The sequence below is a fragment of the Chelonoidis abingdonii genome, chromosome 11, assembly GCF_003597395.2.
Source record: "Chelonoidis abingdonii isolate Lonesome George chromosome 11, CheloAbing_2.0, whole genome shotgun sequence".
NCBI lineage: Eukaryota > Metazoa > Chordata > Testudines > Testudinidae > Chelonoidis > Chelonoidis abingdonii.
In genome coordinates, this window is record NC_133779.1 from 42978203 (window position 1) to 42993044 (window position 14842).

Consider the following 14842-nt stretch of genomic DNA (forward strand, 5'->3'; position numbering starts at 1 on the left):
GCTTTGCTTTCAAGCTATAAAAGTACTGCATTTCCTTTTCCAAACACCTGTGGCTGCCTCCTGCCACATAACGTCTGTTCATTATATCTGATACATTAATAAGTCTTTCCATCCCATTTCCTAGTTTTCTGGGTATTAAACACAAATGGAGGACAGATAGCGACAATTCTGTCCCACACAGGGCTGGGAATATGGTTCACTTGTAAAGTCCAACGTCATTAATTCTTCCTCCCAAAAATCTATTTTAAATTCTGTTTTACTAACTAAACCCTCATGTTCAGATTCCACCACACACTTCTCTGAAGGCAGCACAAATCTCTTCCTAAATGGAAACACTGATCTTTGTGATAAAAGCCAGTGGTGCCCACAGGCCACAGAGCCAATGTCCTTAAAGTATAAAGGCTGTCTCTGCAGGGTACAGCCCTGCACCAACTCCAGGAAACTGCCGTTAGCTGGAGGAGCTACAAGCAATTGAGACATCCTAGAGAAGACAGAGTCAAATTTTTAAAACAGTTCATTTTCCTGTGGATAGAAGAAGAAACAAAATAAAAGATACGTTGTGCTGAGTCTGCATGTTTTGCTAGGGAATCCCATTAGTGTTTCTTACAGGAGGTGAAGTGGAGGACACATTTTACAGACCTTGGTCTTCCCTATTTGGTAGTTGTTTTTGTCCAGTTTCAGTTTATTCAGATGAGCCGAAATCTCTTCCTTTGAGGCTTTGGCATTTTGGGGTAGTAACACTTGAAACTGGTCTATGAAATCCTGAGTAGGTAACAAACAGAGATCGTGAGAGACCAGAGTTAGCAGACAATTCAGGAGCCTGGAGTTCTAACTAGCTCTAGCTTCCAAACAGTTGCAGGCCAAATAACTTAGCTTAATTTCAGGAAGTACTAATATCACTAATATCAATATTCCAAAATTGCACTAATATTTTTTAACCTGTAAAATGCTGGCTCCTTCCAGTTTCACATCCAAGTTAATGTTTAGTACATGGATACGTGTGAGCATCTGCCGTATACAGAGGGTACAAGTATATTACTTTATAATGGGATAGGCCTATTGACATATACATAGCTGGGATATTAAAATTCTCTACATGCAATAAATAGAACAGCACAGATAATCCTCAAGAGCAGTTCAGATTATGCCTTGTCAGGACAGGACCTGTCTAGGTTAACGATACATGCTTTTAGATAGCATTTCATTGAGGTTTCAGAGCTAGATTCAATAGATATTTCCTGGCACAGAAACTGAAATTGAGTCCAAGTGGTCATCAGCAGCATATATTACACAGATACACAGGTGAAGACACTTGGGCATCTCATAAGTGGTGTGTTTTTTATAGATGCAGATGCTTCCCAAATCATACTGGTCTGATCCCACCACACTCCAAGTACCTGGAATGTGTATTTGGCACTGTAACCAGATCTTCGGATTCGCACAGTCTCCAACATGCCAGTGTATCTCAACTGCTGCAACACTAATCCCTCATCAAAGAACAGCTCCCTCTGAAAGAGACACAGAGAAACAGAGACCTAAATATAGGACACAATTTACACACTCTCTTCAAAGACAAGTTCTCTTATTGAGAATTTACACTGATTTTCTGTCAGCGACTCCTTTCTCCTACTCACCTAAAGCAAGCTACCCCCAAATATTTACATTTCTTCCCTCCAGATCCACACAGCTGGAGACAGTATTCTTATGGCAGGAGTCAAAAAGTGACACTGTTACATAGTCTTTAAAGTTCTTTTTAGCATGTGAGCAGTGTAGAATCTTTGAAGAAATGCTACAGTAGAACCTCCAAGTTACAAACACCTCAGGAATGGAGCTTGCTGGTAACTGGAATGTTCATAACTCTGAACAAAACGTTATGGTTGTTCTTTCAAAAGTTTACAACTAAACATTGACTTACTACCACTTTGAAACTTTACTATGCAGATGAAAAATGCTGCTTTTAATCATATTAATTTAAATGAAACAAGCTCAGAAAGTTTCACCTTGTCAAATCTTTATTTTTTTTTTTTTTAACTTTCCCTTTATTTTTTAGCAGTTTATGTTTAATACAGTACTGTACCGTATTTCCTTTTTTGTGGGGGTCTGTGCTGCTGCCTGATTGTGTATTTCCAGTTCCAAATGAGGTGTGTGGTTGACTGGTCAGTTTGTAACTCTGGTGTTCATAACTCTGAGGTTCTACTGCATACTGTTAATTTTGTGATGTAGGTTCTTTGAGGAAGCTTGGAGAAGTTTACTTTCTGCCTTAATTTCTCTAACTAGAGTTCTTGGGGCAGAATTGCTTCCTGGAAATTTGACGTTGGTGTTTGGACTAGATTTCTGAATAAGCATATTACCTAACTGCAGTTCATGATCTCCTCTCTTTGAGGACTGGTGTCTACAGTGTAAATGAACAAGCTGCAGTAAGAAAATACCCAGACTCCAGGTTGGTTTCCCTTTGGACGAGGAGAAATCAGCAACCAGCAAGTCCTGGCACCTGCTACTACTCGACAGAAGAGCAACAACACTTTACATGGCATAGTAGAAAAAATAACCAGAGTAACCAAATAATACAAAGAATTGCGTGCTTGTTACTATTTCATCTTTGGATTCTTCTCGGTACTTCTGCTAGAACTAACAGTGGAGCAACTAGAGCCAAATTTCTGTACTGAGACCCACTAATTCATCCCACACATGCCACCAAACAGCTGTCTGATGGTAACTGCATCCTATCATTATCAACCTGAGTAGAGCTAGAACTGGTTGCCAGTCCCTTGAACCAGCCAGAATCATAATCCCCAAAGCTGCTGTGATGACACAAGTTTTATAAGAGGCCTGCTGTGGCTATTTTGACAAAAGCCATTTCCTGATGGCATCAGTCAATGAATACCTCCCCACAACACACAAGATTCCCTTGCTTTCATTACATTCTCTTCAAAAACCTAAGAAAGGGCTAAGAATTATTTCATGCACTACTATCTTTTTGTCAAGTATCTGAGAAAGCACAATTTGCCTTTACACATGCTGGTTGCACGCTGCCTTAAAGCAAAGTAAAATCGAACATGTTGACAACGGTACATTGATGGGGATGCCCTATCTGTACATCCAGTAATCAGACCAACTTAGCTCTGGGAGGCAGAGTGACCTACCTTCTCAGCATTGGAGCGGATGCAGCGGATGAAAAATGGCTCAGCTTTCCCCAGGGTCTCCAGTAATTTATTGAGGGAGTTCTAGAATGAGACATTCAATACACTCACTCTTCAAATATCACTATTTTGAGTTGCCTTTGGCAATAGCTAAGAATGTTCTTCAGCCATGTTGCTCGAATGGACAAAAACACCCAACGCACACTGTACTCTCACTCTCCATCAACGCACAAAGGGGTGCACACCCAGATCATACCTGGCACTGCCTGTGGGACTGCCCAGAGATTGGCGTTCACAGGATAAAGCCAGATCTAGGAACTTCACTACATGATGCCTGGTGTGATGTTGTCAACGGGGGCAGCTCTAGCTTCTTTGCTGCCCCAAGGCAGACAGGCAGGCTGCCTTCGACGGCATGCCTGCGGGAGGTCCCCGGTGCCGCAGATTCAGCGTACCCGCCGCCAAATTGCTGCTGAATCCACAGGACCAGCAGCCCTCCCACAGGCATGCTGCCGAAGGCAGCCTCACTGCTGCCTTCACGGCAACTGGCAGGGCGCCCCCCGCAGCTTGCCACCCCAGGCACGCGCTTGGAGCACTGGTGCCTGGAGCTGCCGCTGGCTGTCTACTGTGGTCACTCTGGTTGGCACAATGGTCCTTAGTACACTGTGTGTGATGATGATGATGATGATCATGATATTTTGGCAATAGCAGACCTTCCTCCTCTGAGTACAATTCCCCTCTAGTCTTATGGCTAATCAAACAACAACAATTGATCTGACAGGAGACCTTAGGTGCCACCATTTCCTCTCTCTTGTGTCAATTTTTTCCTTTCTCTGCCAGGAACATCAAGGACACCTTCACCTCTAATCCTTGAAGATACTCAAAACAATGGCAAGAACTAGGTGTTTGTGTAGCTTATTACTGATCTATCGCTGCCTACCCTACAGGTGTTGACTGCCAGAAGGTCCTATTTTTTTGGTGACACAGGACAGACCCCAAGTGTCATACGATTGCATAAGAGCTGGGAGAATTAGCTGATCATCTATATAGAGAACTTGCAAACAGGTTTAGGAAATAAACCAAAAGTCAAATCTGTTCAGGGACAGGTCCTCAGTGGTGTGCATTCACTGCACACTCCATGGCATAGCAGTGGTTTCTGATTCTCTGTGAAGGCTGAAATATCTATATATCTCCAGTTCAGATACTCACTTACCTGAAACTGTGCACTTATGCTAGGTGGTTTCTTCTTTTTGTGTAGGTGTAAGAGGGATTTTGTAGTCCGATCATGCAGAGTCATGCTTACTATAAGCTTCAGAGACTTGGAGTCCAGCAAGTTCTAGAACAGAGAAATTTGCTGTTTTCACTCAGTCAACATACATCTATATAAACTGTGATCACACTTGTTATATGGAAAATGTTGAATCCCTCAGTGAGTCTCATGATTTTTATTTTAAACCTAAATCATCCTCTTCTAAATACCAAAACCATTTCTTCTTCAAGGACAGGAAAGGAAAACACACAGCCTCCCCACAATACTTCTGTCCCTTGTGGGCTAGTCAGTGGCTCTGCACATGTGCCATCTCCTTCCGTATTGTAATGCAGGTAGGTTCCATCCACAAGTAGTCTCCACTGCCCAGCTGCGTCACAGATCACCTGTGAACACTACTCGAGCTCCAGAGCTCTAGAATTCAGTAGGTTTACCTCAGATAATACCATCTAGATAAGAGCGTTCCTGGCTTCTAGGAACACTGAAATGTGCTTTCTATAAGCCTTCCAGTTACATGCACATCGCTTTACAGAAAGAGGATTCCAGAAATATTTGTGTAACTCTTCAGATAAAAGAACAAACTGTACCTATAAAGCAAACTCATCTTTTGGGTGTGAAAGGGAGATGGAGATTTTTCTATATTCTAGAACAGTCTTTCCTGACGCAAGATGCATATTCATTACTTGCAAAGCCCAAAACATCTTAAAATGTGCTGAATAAATTTACCTTGGGAATGATCTGCTTTTGTTTGGTACCTCTGCTCTTCCTGTTAAAATATCAAAGATTGTTTAAGAAACAATACATAATATGATTTTTGTTAGTTCAGTGTGTTAGCCATGCCTTGCAAATTAGACCATGCTAAGATGCAGAGCAGAAGAGAATGAGTGCAACAGCTTCAGGAGGTGTTCATGCACACACAGGAGTTCGTTATAACTGATTAATGCTGGGAATGCAAGCCACTTTGCAAGGAGATGGTTTTGCCCATTTCCAATACCTGCAGTATTAGCAAAAAGGAAACGTTTTGTTTACAAATATAATTCACAGCTGTTAGAGAAACACTAATTGCTGCAAATGCTGTATTTGCTTTAAAAAATAAAACAAAAACAAAACACATGCTATTAGTCTATACAACCAATTGTGCAGCCTTTGGAAGTCTCCTTATCACACTTATGCACTGCCAAAAGGCTATGCCTGCTGGTCCCAGCATCACTTTGTGAGAGCAGGGAGCTGTTCACAGCTGGATAGCACATGCCCCAACATGCCAGTTAGGAATTCTAAGGCCTGACTAATGGGATCATCTCCAGGACTTCCTAGGCTAAGGCACAAAGATACCAAATGGAATGAGGCCATAAACTGGAAAACGAATCCCTTGGGAATGGGGCTGCATTTCACCCCCTGCTAATTCCTGCAGTGTTAATCCTTTGGTGTAAGGTATGCCCCAGATCAGTGTCAGGCAATTAATATCCCATTATTATGCAACCTATCATAGATTCATTTTCATACATATATACACCTGACAGTTAAAGCCACTGGATCTAGGAACGTATGTATTGTTAGCCTACATCCTGCACTTTGGGAAACTATTCCTTTATATTTGCTTATGTTCATAGGTGCTGGAACTAGGGGGGCTGCAACACCCACTGGCTTAAAGTGGTTTCCATCATACATGGGGCTTACAGTTTGGTTCAGTGGTGCTCAGCACCCCCGCTATACAAATTGTACTTATGTTGTGAAACTTGATTTTCTGTAGTGTTCCAATAACTGATTTGTTCTATACAATTTGATGTTTAGGGGCTAGTTGGTATCACAAGCAGAATTTAGCATTAGCTAGTGCAAAGGAAGCAATGTAACATTCTCTGCAGCCACTACAGAGGAAATAGTTTGCTCACAATTTCTGTATTGTTTAAATTAATCTTAACAGAGGCTTGCTCTGTCACAAAAATAACCATTTTGTTTTGGACTGTAATAACTACTTCATTATTGTTGCACTTGCAAAGCAATACCCAGTGCACCAAAACTCACAGGAAATGGACGTGAGGTTGCTGAAGTCGGCTGAGTGACCGAAGCAGCCTACAGGGATCTTCACCCTGCCAGGGAAGTCCTTTTATGCTCTTGATGATTTGGTCATGCAAGTCTCTAAACGATCCACAGTCAGACAAAGACAACCATGAGTGAGAAAACAAGGAGATAAAAAGGAAGTCCCATCACCCAGTATGTTCTAAACAACAGCAGGTCCATCCTAGGCTACTTTTTCCCTAAACATGAACATTTCTGGGAGAAAGTGCTGGCTTGACATATCAATTAGTGCCCCCATGTTTCAAATATTAGGGTCAAGTTATTTTCTAGGACTACTGTCCATTTGATGCACACTTTTGGGTCATCAGTTCTGAATTCACTGAGGATCACAGCTTTTCACCAATAGAAGTCAACACAGTCAGGAAGTCCTTAATGAGATGTCCAAGGAAAAGTGTGCAAACAAATAGCTAGGAGCAAAATGACCCAAAAGTGGGAATTGCTCCCTTGTAGAGATATAAAATTTAAAATAGCTTAACGTGCAAAGAAGCTATTTTGTGAGCTATTTGAATGGTCTTTAGAGACAATATTTGAGACTTTTTTTGCACTTAATCTACCAATAAATATAAATATTTCTTTGAATAGCTTCAATATGATTGAATGTTACAGTATGTCTACTTAGCACAATGTCATGAAAAAGTAGACCAGAAAGCTAGCTGTTGCAGGAGTACTTGACACTGCATCAAAGTGAAGTTTTACTTCTCTCATTTCCAGTTCAAGTTATTTTTTTAAATTCATGTTTAGCTTTTAAAAGTCAGCCTGGGATGGCCTCTGATTAGTGGTTGAATCAATCAGTTTAACCATGCACCATGCTGGGGAGTGTCACATCTTGGCAAAAAACTTACCTTCTTTACTTTCCAGAGAGGCACAAACCAAAAATATAACAGAAGTGTAAGAAGTCACTTCTGACTAAAATGCCATCGCCATTCTACAATGCTCAGTCAGGCAGCACCAACCATTTTTTTAAAAGGTATTCGTTCATTGTCTTTAGTTCCTTTGACAATTCTTTTTAAGAAAGCTGTTAATTTTTTTTCATTAAAATACTAAAGGAAATGAGTGACACTATGGCAGATAGTTTTATTAGCCTACTAAGAGTTCAGTGTGGACTTCAGTTGCACTTGGCTGAAAGTGTCCAATTTGCTATGAACCAGTTATTTTATGATGTTCAACACTCTCTGAGGCTTGATTTCTGCCCTGACCATGCTCAGAAGGTGCTTATGCCCAGGAATGTGCCTCCCTGGTCTCCAACTACAAAGTCTTCTCACTTCTACTTACTTCTTGCTTTCATAAAAAGCAATGATGTCTTCAAAAGCATTTATATCGAAATCCTCAGAGCAATCAAATGAGAAATCAAGCACTGAGCAGCTGCAAAAGGAACATGTATAGAACCTAAATATTGTATGGGAATGTAAATATGCAGAGACAGAAAAATGATCAGAACCAGCTCCGTAAGGAATCTCCTTGCTCCCAACCACTTCACTGCATTTTCAGTGATCAATGCTATACTCCTAGAAACAAAGGCTATAAAAGTATGGGCACTCTTATGAATTCTTCATTTTTCAGGGTCCAACAGCAAGGGAAGGCATGTACAACACAGAAAGCAACATACAGTAATTACAAATAGAGAGTTTAGAAACTTAGTGGTAAGGCTAGGTTCAGAGTTTACGTCAGTGATATTCAGTAGCACTGTTTCTTATTTAATAACCAGGTGGAGCATCTCCATAAAAAGACTTTATAAACCAATCTTTCTTACACACAGACAGATCTTTGTTATTTTCCTTCCTTTCTTCAGAACATTTCAAGTAAAGCAGCATATATTAGTTTATCTGCTCCTTATTTCCAGCTGATATCTGGTATTCCAGCCAGAGGCTGGGAAATTGGATTATATCTGGATTATTACTCCAAATTGGGTACTAATAGGAAGAGTGGATATGCTCCAGAAAGCAAAATCTTATAATTCTATAGCAGTAACAGAATGAGGGAAAGTTGACACAGAAGTGATATCTAGACAAGAGAGCGCATATAGACAGCTCCAGTTTTCTTCATAGTGCACTTTTGCAACATATTGGTATCCTATGCTGTCAAATCCCTGGATCAAGGACTGCTTTATTTAGATATTTCTATAGCACCTTGTACGAAAGGACCCTGATGCTTAATTGAGGCCTCTAGGCCAGGGATGGGCAAACTTCTTGGCCCGAGGGCCACATCGGGGTTGCGAAACTGTATGGAGGGTTGGGTAGGGAAAGCTTTGCCTCCCCAAACAGAGTGGCACCCCACCCAACCCCTCTGCTCCTTGTCCCCTGACCGCCCCCTCCCAGGACCTCCTGCCCCCAGGACCCTGGCCACTATCCAACCACCCCGGCTCCCTGTCCCCTGACTGCCCCGACCCTTAGCCACACCCCCGCCCCAACAGGTCCCCCGGGACTCCCACGCCTATCCAACCCCCCCGTTCCACGTCCCCTGATTGCCCCCCCCATCCAACCGCCCCCTGCTCCCTGTCTCCTGAGATACCCTGCCCCTTATCCAAACCCCCTCCCTCCCCGCCCCCTTACCACGACGCTCAGAGTGGCAGGACTGGCAGCTGTGCTGCCTGGCCGGAGCCAGCCGTGCTCTCTGCACGGTGAGTTGAGGCTGCAGGGGAGGGATAGTAGGGGAGGGGCCAGGGGCTAGCCTCCCTGGCCAGGAGCTCAAGTGCCGGGCAGGATGTGGCCCGTGGGCCATAGTTTGCCCACCTCTGCTCTATGCACTACTGTAACACAAATAATTAGACTGCATGCTCAGAGGTGCTGGGACTGCTTCTTCCTCAGTGTATGGAAAGTGGCTAGCAAATGGAGGGTGCTACTGTGTATAAGTAACAAAACTCATCTAGGTTCCCTGCCCAACACCTTGGATCTTGTTTACTGGATCCTTCACCACAAAGCAACGTTCCTTGTGTTCCTTTCTCCATATTGCTCTCTATGCATGCAGCTACAGTAGAACCTCAGAGTTATGAACACATGGGGAATGGAGGCTGGTTGTAACTCTGAACACAACGTTATGGTTGTTCTTTCAAAAGTTTACAACTGAACATTGACTTAATTCAGCTTTGAAACTTTACTATGCAGAAGAAAAATGCTGCTTTTAACTATCTTTATTTAAATGAAACAAGCAAAGAAACAGTTTCTTTATCTTGTGAAATTTTTTTTTAAACTTTCCCTTTATTTATTTTTTAACACTATAGTTTATGTTTAACACAGTACTGTACTGGCTTTTTTTTTTTCCTTTTGTTCTTTTTTCCCTGTCTCTTGCTGCTGTGTACTTCTGGTACCAAATGAAGTGTGTGGTTGACTGGTCAGTTCGAAACTCTGGTGCTCGTAACTCTGAGATTCTACCATAATTCCCAATGACAGCACAGCATCCTCTCCCCTCTCCTCTTCCAAATCCCTCCTAAAACCCACTTCTTCCACAGGCCCACACACATTCATTCAACATTATTCAGGCATCTTTGGCCTCCCAACATTTTAGAAGAGGGGTAATTAAAGACAGATATTCCAAGTGAACAGCTTCTTCTGAGTCTCTCGTCACAATTTATACAGCCTAAGCATACTAAGTAGAGAGCAATTATGCCTCATACAGTGAATCTCCTATTTTTTGTACTACTTCCAATTGTTATTTATATTAATAGGAAGACCTCAACACAACTGCCAAGATACTGAAAAAATAAATTACACCTCTACCCCGATATAACGCGACCTGATATGACACAAATTCAGACATAACGCGGTAAAGCAGTGGGGGGGGGGGGGGGGCACTGCGCACTCCAGTGGATCAAAGCAAGTTCACCTATAACGTGGTAAGATTTTTTGGCTCCCAAGGACAGTGTTATATGGGGGTAGAGGTGTAGTTGTCAACCAAGCATGTGGATAGCGGTGACACTAAGTACTATGTACAACATGGCCCAGTACCGTAGGGCCCTTCCCCACAGGGCATATCAACTCTTCCCTACTATCCTTAGGATACTGCCCATTGTTCTGCGTAAATGGTTCTGATTTAGAAGCCAAGCACATGTTTCTCACCGATAAACTTTTTCTACTGGTGTATTTGCTCTCTGGAGTTCTCCCAGGGGAATCCGGGGTCCGTGACGCACCACACCTGTTGTGGAAAGTAAAGGACAGTGCTCGTTAATTTTGACAAATTTATCCACACAATGAAACACACAGCATTTCAATCACAACTGCAGAAATATGCTTGAGAGTCTAACGTATTACTCCAACTACAGCTGGCAAACTCATCTGTTCAAAAAGTTCTTAAGACTGAGTACTAATATTAAAGGTGAAACAATCTAGTTTATAAAATTGGGATCTCAGTGGGGGCTTCGAGAGCCTGACAAAATGCCATTAAATAAGCAGTGACAGGTAGACAATACCTGCTATGCATTAGAACTGCCTGCATCACAACTAGCTTTACAAAATATTTTATCATATTTCACACACTGTTTCTAAAGCATGCACTGGTGGCAACAGACTTTCATGCTGGATGTAGCCATAACACAGGGCTTAAAAGCAGGAATTCCTGACTTCTGAACTCAGGTTAACAACATCTATGCCCTTCTTGACCTTGGACAAGTTATTTAAAACTGTAGGACAGTTTCCCCTTCAGCATTAAGCGTTAACACCTTCTATCTTACAATGTCTGTAGAATTGTAGCCTACAATATCTGCTTGTATTTAAAAATATTTCCAGAGTGGTTTCTCTGTGCTCAATACCTGCAGTTTTCTGGGCTCTTTGACGTCCTGCTTCTGCAAAGACAGCCATCGCTCGAATTGCTGCCCGCAGAATAGCCCAGCGGAACACAGCCACTGGGTCCATTCCTATCAGCTCCCGCACGTAGGCGCTGTCACTACTTCGCAGCAAAGCAACAATATCTGGTCTCATGTAATCCATGTTCTTCTCTCGGAAATCCTGCAGAACAGAATCACCAAGCCCGAAACACTAAATCAGAAAGGATTCCCATGGAACTGTGTTTTGGCTAAGGGGATGTGTCAGCCTGAATAATTCTTAACATGGTCTTGGTCTTCACTCCAAGACTTTCACAAAAAAACTAATCCAACTCTAGTGAAATGCCAAGTTTAACCCAGACCCAACAAGTTTTCTGTTTATACTGAATTGTAGGGTAGAAAAGGGAAAAGGAAAGGAAAAGGGTCTTTGGTGATTATTCAAAATCTGCTACATACCTTTATCTGATATTTAACTTTCCCTGCAAAGTGCCGGATGATAAAAGCAGGTTCCTTCACTGGTGTCCCAACAAAGAATTTGTTCTCCTCATGCTGCTGCTTGAACTTTGCAAGTAGGGTCTGGTTGGTGGCGTGTGGAAAGCTAAGGACATAAAGCAGGAAACAGAGTGGGAAATGTCAGCTTCTTGCTCTCCAAGTATGAATGAAGGTAAGCCTGCTCATACAGAGAGCTGTGAGTTGGTACAGTCCAAGATGTCACTAGCAGTGACAAACTGGATAAATATGCCCTACATAGGGATAAGCAGTTTACCGTCCAGCTTTGGCACTTAGAGAGCTGAGTAACAGAGTTAACTTTTGAGCAGAAAGAAGTCCAAAGCAAAGCAGAATACTGTATTTAGAAACATATATTGTACATATAGACAATTCATACCCACCTTCCACTATCAAACTTTGTAAGGACTGGTATTAAGTAGTTACATCTTACAGCACTTTCATAATTACATTCCACAGCCATATGCTTCATACTATCTCCATAATTATACAGTGAAAACTCCAAGTTCTGTTTACTCAAGAACACCAACATACTGGTGTAATTTCTCAGAGAAGAATTCAATTTAGCTGTACACTGTACATATGAAGATCCCTCCCTCCCCTTAATCTGTTATCTACCATAACCATTAACTTCCTCTATTTATGACATTTTCCCTTATGACACACACAGCAAGTCCTGAGGAAGAAACTTGATACTTACTTGCTTTCTTCATCTAGCAGATAGAAGAGGCCAGTGGGCTTCTTGCTGATTAAGTGAATGCAGGTCACGTTATCTGTATAGTCAATATTGTGCCAAGCGATCCCTTCACTTTGATACTCCTCCTGTGCAACTCAAGAAAATTTCCATATCACCACAGCAGCCAACCCTGTCAAGCCCTGCTAACTAAACACTGCATCCCACAGCATGGCTTCCTTAGATAGATACTGCCAGGTTCCAAGTTTGTTAGTTCATACAGGGGCAGTCAGAACCAGAAAAAATATATTTCAGTTATAGATACTAAAGCATAGATTCTCTAATTATTATTTTATTTAATCTCTGTATGGTAAATTCCATATGCCAGGCAGACCAGGCCTACAAAACACTGGGGAGTGAGAGATGGAATCCATTTCTCTAAGAGCGACTGGCGGATATGTCTTGCCTGCAGTAAGCATTGCCTTGGTTCAGAAGATTTGGAGTTTTCTTTGATAAAGCTGTGCAAAGCACACCTCCACATACTTCTGTGCTAAACAACTTAGCAGTGCCAGCTCCACAAGCAGCTTTTCTTTGTGCTGTGGAAGCCAGAGGCAAATTGGTTTGGAGATAATACACTTACAATTCTGAGTAATGTATTTACACACTGGTGAAAAACAGAAACACATGTTTAAAAAGAGAGAAGCAGCAGAATGTGAAGTGGAGGTGCTTTCTACATGATGACGTTAGAAAATGCATCCTTTTCAATGGGGTGGAACTAAATCTGTCCAATTTATCTATTCTGTGTGATTTATATGCACAACACCACACTACAAAAAAGGGTATTTAAGTTCTATGAACAAGTCCCTGCTCAAAAAGATATACAAAGAATCCCTGAGGGAACCCACGCAGACAGAGATACAGGAAATGAATTACTTAAGGATTAAAGCTGTTTGGGAAAACAGAATTAGAAAAACAAAAACAGCACATAACTATTTACTCTGTTTAGTCTGGATAACAACCCTGTCCTAAATTACTATGCTGCTGGCTCTCTACTGTGTTTACTTATGAAATGTGTGTATTTGAGCAACTTTTTCCTTTACTTTTTTGTTTAAAGCTATTTACACACTGTTCATAAAATACATAATACAGAGCAATTTATCCCTCATGCAGATTGACCATAGGACAAATTATTTTGTCATGACCCAGAAAAGTTTTTGGATTTTGTTTTTTTCTAAAGGCAGCAGCAAGAAAACAAAGAAACAACAAGCCTAAGGACACAAAACCAGATTTTAATCTTGAATGCTGCACCACACGTCAAAGCACATTTAAAATCAAATACCATGGACACACAAAGTGCTCTAGCTGATTTTACAGGACACACAGCATGTAATTGATATGTATCCATGCAGTTAAGTACATTCTCTAACAACCCTCAAGAGAGGGAAGCAATGAGAAAAACTGAATATTTTAAATACTGAATGTCTTAATGAAGACATTTAAAACGAGGAAAGTGATAGGTTTTTCCCAGATTGCAGAACAGAAGATGCAGCGTACCTTATTATTGGATACTATTTCTGTTTCTGTGCTCTAGAGATTTCACACTTGAAAGATTAACATTTTTGGTTCCAGACCCAGGACCAGTTAAAGCCAGAGCACAGAAAGATAAATCTCTATTATCTCATTGAGCAAACAAATGAGACTTCTCTCGAGCACTTTACTGGAGTTAAATACAAGTTAATAAAGAAACTGGACCCACAGGAAAATAGCCAGCTAACTCCCTTTTATATAGTTAGTTTCTGAAGTTGCGGGGATTGTGGAAACACCTGTACAGAGACTTCTTGCCAGCCAAGTTGTTACAGAAAGGTTAAAGACATAGAAGAGTTTACGTTCTCAGTGGTAACCATAAAACACCCTCTTGCTTATATATAGTCTGATTTACTATTATTGTATATGGCTTTTGTTCTACATTTGTTCAGAGCCTAGCATGGGGGGCTGGGGGCAGAGGGGAGGAGAAGAAGAGGGTGTGTGTGTCCTGATCCTGGTCCATGACTAGGGCTCCTAACTGCTCTGGTAATAATAATGGTTTTTAATGTGTTCGCATCTACATGCAATGTAAACAAATTATGGACATGCTGAGAAGCAATACTTTGAATCTCCTCATTCTTATTCATTTAGAGTATCGGCCAGATTTTTTTACATTTACTAGGTACCTCGTATTTAATAAAAATATGCCAGTGCATACATGTGAATCCAGTACCGTAAATAAATGCACATTGTGACACTCCAGTGCCATATGTCCCAGAATGGTAATTTTACCCTATATGCACACACCCAAAAATATGACCCATCTATTTTAACTGCATTAAGACTAGTTCACTGCAGGATGGCCCAGGTACAAGCAACTAAATCAAAGTATTTATGAACAGATG

At 41.4% G+C, this 14842-nt stretch overlaps 1 protein-coding gene across 13 annotated transcripts in view; it reads right to left on the reverse strand.

The window, feature by feature from the left end:
- The window catches only part of MYO9B (myosin IXB), a 79344-nt gene that overhangs the window by 21465 nt on the left and 43037 nt on the right, over positions 1–14842 (reverse strand). For 7 of the 13 annotated variants that reach the window (XM_075070967.1, XM_075070966.1, XM_075070965.1 and 4 more), the window contains 10 exons: positions 12441–12562; positions 11690–11831; positions 11222–11417; positions 10533–10608; positions 6427–6540; positions 5131–5170; positions 4351–4473; positions 3144–3224; positions 1398–1508; positions 640–762 (listed from right to left, as the gene is read on the reverse strand). In XM_075070967.1, coding sequence (XP_074927068.1) covers positions 640–762; positions 1398–1508; positions 3144–3224; positions 4351–4473; positions 5131–5170; positions 6427–6540; positions 10533–10608; positions 11222–11417; positions 11690–11831; positions 12441–12562 — 1128 coding nt within the window. Of the gene's footprint in view, positions 1–639; positions 763–1397; positions 1509–3143; positions 3225–4350; positions 4474–5130; positions 5171–6426; positions 6541–7752; positions 7843–10532; positions 10609–11221; positions 11418–11689; positions 11832–12440; positions 12563–14842 lie in introns of all 13 variants that reach the window. The other 6 variants (XM_032782872.2, XM_032782868.2, XM_032782867.2 and 3 more) reach the window with 2 other exon arrangements.